General features: G+C 43.2%; 1 protein-coding gene across 1 annotated transcript in view; it reads left to right on the forward strand.

Annotated features, from left to right (window-relative positions):
• Positions 1 to 7,500, forward strand: part of LOC145418314 (uncharacterized) — an 84,960-nt gene that overhangs the window by 50,972 nt on the left and 26,488 nt on the right. Inside the window, exon 4 of the mRNA XM_080286755.1 lies at positions 7,415 to 7,500. This exon is cut by the window's right edge and continues 58 nt beyond it. Within this exon, the coding sequence (XP_080142881.1) occupies positions 7,415 to 7,500 (86 nt within the window). The remainder of the gene's footprint in view (positions 1 to 7,414) is intronic.

The raw sequence follows: 7,500 nt of genomic DNA on the forward strand, positions 1-7,500 counted from the left end.
CACATACATACAAAAATACATGTACACATTCAGTACATACCTACATACATACATACATACTTACAGACAGACAGACATACACATATACAGACTCGTACACACATACATACATACGGTACATACATACATATGAAAATACATACACACATATACAAACACATACATACATACAAAAATACATACACATACATAGTGTACATACAAAAATACATACCTACACACACACACACACACACACACACACACACACACACACACACACACACACACACACACACACACACCACTGATATTCTAACTTGGCCTAAAATTGCCATCTTTCCGTCTTGAATGCTGAGCCGTATCACTGAACACTGGAATATGATGCTAGTCACGAAGAAGTGCAGTGGAAAGGATGTTGAGTTGTAACATTACGAGTAGTTCTCTCTGTCTCTCTCTCTCTCTCTCTCTCTCTCTCTCTCTCTCTCACACACACACACACAACACTAGAATATGATGCTAGTCACGAAGAAGTGCTGTGGAAATGATGATGAGTTGTAACATTACGAGTAGTTCTCTCTCTCTCTCAAGTTAAATCGTGTGAAAGAATTAAAGCGAGAAAGAGAGAGAGAGAGAGAGAGAGAGAGAGAGAATGTTGAAGAGAGCGTATAATAATAGAATGAAAACATAATGAGGGCAGGAAAATATTTTGAGAGAGAGAGAGAGAGATGGAAGACAAATACAAGAGGAAGAGCGACAAAGAAGATAGATAGAGAGAGAGAGAGAGAGAGAGAGAGATTAAACAAGAAGGATATTGTAATGAAAAAAACAAAAAGTATAGGAACGGCTGTGTGTGTGTGTGTGTGTGTGTGTGTGTGTGTGCCTAGATAGTGTGTGTGTGTGTGTACCTAGATAGTGTGCGTGTGTGTGTGTACCTAGATTGTGTGTATGTGTGTGTATACCTAGATTGTGTGTGTGTGTGTGTGTGTGTGTGTGTGTGTGAGAGAGAGAGAGAGAGAGAGAGAAAGAGAGAGTGAGTGTGTACCTAGATTGTGTGTGTGTGTGTACCTAGATTGTGTGTGTGTGTGTGTGTGTACCTAGATTGTGTGTATGAGTGTGTATACCTAGATTGTGTGTGTGTGTGTGTGTGAGAGAGAGAGTATGTGAGTGTGTACCTAGATTGTGTGTGTGTGTGTGTGTGTACCTAGTTTGTGTGTATGTGTGTGTATACCTAGATTGTGTGTGTGTGTGTGTGTGTGTGAGAGAGAGAGAGAGAGAGTGTGTGTGTACCTAGATTGTGTGCGTGTGTGTGTGTGTATCGATTGTGTGTATGTGTGTGTATACCTATATTGTGTGTGTGTGTGAGAGAGAGAGAGAGAGTGAGTGTGTACCTAGATAGTGTGTGTGTACCTAGATTGTGTGTATGTGTGTGTGTGTGTGAGAGAGAGAGAGTGAGTGTGTACCTAGATAGTGTGTGTGTACCTAGATTGTGTGTATGTGTGTGTGTGAGAGAGAGAAAGAGAGTGAGTGTGTACCTAGATAGTGTGTGTGTACCTAGATTGTGTGTATGTGTGTGTGAGAGAGAGAGAGGGGGAGAGAGAGTGAGTGTGTACCTAGATAGTGTGTGTGTACCTAGATTGTGTGTATGTGTGTGTAAGAGAGAGAGTGAGTGTGTACCTAGATTGTGTGTATGTGTGTGTGTGGGAGAGAGAGAGAGTGAGTGTGTACCTAGATTGTGTGTATGTGTGTGTGAGAGAGAGAGAGAGAGAGAGTGAGTGTGTACCTAGATTGTGTGTATGTGTGTGTGTGTGAGAGAGAGAGAGTGAGTGTGTACCTAGATTGTGTGTGTGTGTGTGTGTGTGAGAGAGAGAGAGAGAGTGAGTGTGTACCTAGATAGTGTGTGTGTGTGTGTACCTAGATTTAAGCTTACGTTTTTGTCTGCAGAGAGAGGGATAGATTGATAGATAGATAGCTAGGTGACAGACACAAAAAATAGCAGAAAAAGACAGAAATAGATTGAGAGAGAGAGAGAGAGAGGAATATAGATAGATTGGTGAGATAAAATAGCAGAAACAGATATACACTGAGAGAGAGAGAGACTAGCCGCTTCGTTAATTGGCAGGACAACTCGACTTGCTGGTTATATAAGGCCACCTGTTTCTCTCTCTCTCTCTCTCTCTCTCTCTCTCTCACACACACACACACACTGAAAAACGAGGGAATTGTGTAGACGTCTGCTGAAACACACACACACACACACACACACACACACACGCTAAAACATAAGAGAATTGTGTGGACGTCTGCTGAAACACACACACACACACACACACACACACACACACACACACACAAGCTAAAACATAAGAGAATTGTGTGGACATCTGCTGAAACACACACACACACACACACACACACACACACACACACCAGATCCAGTTGTTATCGTGTGTGTTTTTTTAATGGGGTGGAATCTGGTCCAATTGGAGGGTGAAAATATTAATGAGGATTCTTTTTAAGGTCTCTCTCTCTCTCTCTCTCTCTCTCTCTCACACACACACACACACACACACACACACACACACACACAATATTCCCCTTCCCTCACTCTGTATTCCAGTATTTCACGTTCCCTTCAACACTTTTCTGTTTTCCTCTCTCTCTCTCTCTCTCTCTCTCTCTCTCTCTCTCTCTCTCTCAGATAGTGTGTGTATGTATGTGTGTATCAATATGTATGTGTGTATCAGTGTAGGTATGGATATATGTATGTATATATGTGTGCATGAATGTACGAATATGGAAGGTATGTATGTTTGTGTGTGTGTGTAAGAGAGAGAGAGAGAGAGAGAGAGAGAGAGTTCTAAATGACAGCACACTTAAGCTAATGCAATCTTCCATATGAGAGAGAGAGAGAGAGAGAGAGGAAGAGAGAGAGAGAAAGAAAGATGGGAAGAGAGAGAGAGAGAGAGATCTTGCACGTATACTAACTCTTTTAAAATTACTAAGATATTTTAGTCATGTTTTTCGGCAGTTTTTTTCGACAAGAGTTGAATTTAGAGCAAGATTTCTAGGCCAGTTTTTTACATGTTTTTTTTTCTACAGCAGTTTCTATTTTTTCTTTGTTTATTTAATTTTTTCCATGAGCTGTTTTTTTTAGCAAGATTCTTAGCAATTTTTTTGTCCTATTTATTTTTCGTGGCAATTTTCCCCAGCAAGAGTTGATATTCCCGGCCCGGCCCTCCTGGCTGTGATTGTGTTGTGTTGAGATTGGAGGAGTAGGAGGGAAGATTGGAGGGGTGGAGGGAGGGGAAGGAGGAGGGAGAGGGAGGGAAGGGAAGGGAGAAAGGGGGGAGGGTAGGAAGAGATGGAGGAAAGAGAAGGAAGAGGGAGAGAGAGGGAGGGAGGGGAAGGGAGGAAGAGAAGGGGAAGGGAAGGGAAGGAAAAGAGGGAAGGGAGAAAGGGGGGAGGGTAGGAAGAGAGGGAGGGAAGGGAAGAAAGAGGGAGAGGAAGGGAAGGAAGAGAGGAGGAGAGAATGAAGGAAAAGAGGGAGGGAAGAGAAGGAAGAGGGAAAGGAGGGAGAGAGAGGGAGGGAAGGGAAGGAAGAGAGGGAGAGGAAGGAAGAGGGAGAGGAAGGGAAGGAAGAGCGGGAGGGAAGGGAAGGAAGAGAGGGAGGGAAGGGAAGGAAGAGAGGGAGGGAAGGGTAGGAAGAGAGGGAGGGAAGGGGAGGAGGAGAGAAGGGAAGGAAAAGAGGGAGGGAAGAGAAGGAAGAGGGAAAGGAGGGAGAGAGAGGGAGGGAAGGGTAGGAAGAGAGGGAGGGAAGGGAAGGAAGAGAAGGAGGGAAGGGAAGGAAGAGAGGGAGGGAAGGGAAGGAAGAGAGGGAGGGAAGGGAAGGAAGAGAAGGAGAGGGAGGGAAGGAAGACAGGGAGGGAAGGGTAGGAAGAGAGGGAGGGAAGGGTAGGAAGAGAGGGAGGGAAGGGAAGGAAGAGAGGGAGGGAAGGGAAGGAAGAGAGGGAGGGAAGGGTAGGAAGAGAGGGAGGGGAAGGGTAGGAAGAGAGGGAGGGGAAGGGTAGGAAGAGAGGGAGAGGAAGGGAAGGAAGAGAGGGAGGGAAGGGAAGGAAGAGAGGGAGAGGAAGGGAAGGAAGAGAGGGAGGGGAGGGAAGAAAGGGGAAGGGAAGGAGTAGAGAGGGAGGGAAGGGTAGGAGGAGGGAGGGAAGGGTAGGAAGAAAGGGAGGGAAGGAAGGAAAGAGAGACAGGAAGAGGAGAGATTGAGGGAGGGAGAGAAGAGAGAAAGGAAGATGGAAGCGAAATGGAGAGAGGAGGGAGAATGAAGAAGGAGAGGAGAGGGAGGAGAGGGGAGAGAGGAGGAAGATAGAGGGAAGGTAAGAGAGAGGAGAGGAGGGAGAGGGAGGAGGTGGGAGAGTAGCAAGAATTAGGGAGGAAGGGAGAGAGAGAGAGAATATATGTGTGTGCATGGTAAGCGCAGTTAAGGATTAAATATATTGAGATTATATACATAAGCAGAAGCAAACACCCTTACACACACACACACACACACACACACACACACACACACACACACACACACACACACACACACACACACCAACTTACCTGCCTACCTACCTTCCTGCATACATACATACACACACACCACCACATACATACCTACCTACGTTCATACCTTCTGCCTACCTTCCTACCTACCTACTTACATACATACATACGTACTTGCCTACCTACCTACCTACTTATATACATACATACATATACATACTTACCTGCCTACACACACACACACACACACACACACACACACACATTCATACGTAACATACATCCATTATCGATGTTACATAACTCTCTCTCTCTCTCTCTCTCTCTCTCTCTCTCTCTCTCTCTCTCGTGTGGCTGACAGGTGTAATTTCCGTATTTTATCACCTGTAATTAGCGCTATGATCGCGAATTTTGCCTATTGCGATTCGCGTATTTAATTTCGCGTAAAATAAGACGGATTTGTTGTCAGATTATCTCGTATTCGCGTCGGTCACGGTGTCTCCCTAACGCCTTTTCCTTAGCGATTTATTCTTGGATATTGCTAGCTATTCGCGTATTTTATTCCACGTAAAATCAGACGGATAGATTGAACTGAGATGAGGTGCACTGGGTTCAGATGAGGCTACTACTACTACTACTACTACTACTACTACTACTACTACCACTACTACTACTACTGCTGCTACTACTACTACTGCTGCTACTACTACTACTACTACTACCACCACTACTACTACTACTACTACTACTACTACTACCACCACCACCACCACCACCACCACCACCACTACTACTACTACTACCACTACTACTACTACCACCACCACCACCACTACTACTACTACTACTACTACTACTATTACTACTACTACTACTACTAATACCACCACCACCACTACTACTACTACTACTACTACTATTACTACTACTACTATTACTACTACTACTACCACTACCACCACCACCACCACCACTACTACTACTACTATTACCACTACTACTACTACCACCACCACCACCACCACCACATTGAACTTTAGTATTGTTTTGTGTGTTATTAATGTCGTAACGTATCATCCTAAGCGATTTATTATATACTTCACACTTCAGTATTCTCGTCTCTTATTAGTATCGTAACACCTCCCTCATAGCGATTTATTATGTACTTAGCACCCCTCTATCACAGTCGTAGTGAAGGGATAGGTTAATATTCTTGTCATTAGAGGAAGCTCCCTAACACCTTTTCCTAAGCGACTTATTTTGATATTTTGATTACACCTTACTTCCTTATTCTGTTACGTAAATCCTTCCAATATCGCCCTACTCTGCATAAAGCTCCCAAACACCTTTTCCTAAGCGATTTATTTTGTTTATTACACCTTACTGTCCTCTTCTGTGTTACATAAATCCTTCCAATATCGCCCTACTCTGCATAAAGCTCCCAAACACCTTTTCCTAAGCGATTTATTTTGTTTATTACACCTTACTGTCCTCTTCTGTGTTACATAAATCCTTCCAATATCGCCCTACTCTGCATAAAGCTCCCAAACACCTTTTCCTAAGCGATTTATTTTGTTTATTACACCTTACTGTCCTCTTCTGTGTTACATAAATCCTTCCACAATCACCATACTCTGCATAAAGCTCCCTAACACCTTTTCCTAAGCGATTTATTTTGTTTATTACACCTTACTGTCCTCTTCTGTGTTACATAAATCCTTCCACAATCACCATACTCTGCATAAAGCTCCCAAACACCTTTTCCTAAGCGATTTATTTTGTTTATTACACCTTACTGTCCTCTTCTGTGTTACATAAATCCTTCCAATATCGCCATACTCTGCATAAAGCTCCCTAACACCTTTTCCTAAGCGATTTATTTTGTTTATTACACCCTACTGTCCTCTTCTGTGTTACATAAATCCTTCCAATATCGCCATACTCTGCATAAAGCTCCCTAACACCTTTTCCTAAGCGATTTATTTTGCTTATTACACTTACTGTCCTCTTCTGTGTTACATAAATCCTTCCAATATCGCCATACTCTGCATAAAGCTCCCTAACACCTTTTCCTAAGCGATTTATTTTGTTTATTACACCTTACTGTCCTCTTCTGTGTTACATAAATCCTTCCAATATCGCCATACTCTGCATAAAGCTCCCTAACACCTCTTCCTAAGCAATTTATTTTGTTTATTACACCTTACCGTCCTCTTCTGTGTTACATAAATCCTTCCAATATCGCCATACTCTGCATAAAGCTCCCTAACACCTTTTCCTAAGCGATTAAATTGTCCTCTTCTGTGTTATGCCTCTCTCTCTCTCTCTCTCTTTCTCTCTCTCTCTCTCTCTCTCTCTCTCTCTCTCTCTCTCTGCATGTCTTTATCTATCTACCTATCTATCTATGTCTATCTCTATGTCTGTCTGTCTGTCTGTCAATCTATCTATCTATCTGTCTTAATCTTTTCAATCTTTTCCTTAATCCAGTAAGTCCTCAGAATCACTTTAATCTGCGTGTGTGTGTGTGTGTGTGTGTTCCAGCAGATGTGTACATATTTCTCATATTTTTCAGTGTGTGTGTGTGTGTGTGTGTGTGTGTGTCGTTTACGAGAGAGAGAGAGAGAGAAAGGAAAAGAGAAGTGAGGGAGAGAGATGAGTAGGGAAGAGAGAAGAGGAAACGAGAAAGAGAGAGAGCAAGAGAGGAAAAGAAGAGAGACACAAGTGAGAGAGAAAGAAAGAAGAGAGACAGAAGTGAGAGAGAAAGAAAAAAGAGAGACAGAAGTGAGAGAAAGAAGAGAGACAGAAGTGAGAGAAAGAAGAGAGACAGAAGTGAGAGAGAGAGAGAGAGAGAGAGATTAAAGTTTACTCTCTTTTCTTCCAGAGTTCCGTGAGGCGTTCCGTTTATTCGACAAAGATGGCGACGGAACTATCACGAAGGAGGAACTGGGCAACTTTATGCGGAACTTG

This window comes from Coenobita brevimanus, chromosome 113, assembly GCF_032717465.1.
Source record: "Coenobita brevimanus isolate Jiangsu-jjx chromosome 113, ASM3271746v2, whole genome shotgun sequence".
Taxonomy (NCBI): Eukaryota; Metazoa; Arthropoda; class Malacostraca; order Decapoda; family Coenobitidae; genus Coenobita; species Coenobita brevimanus.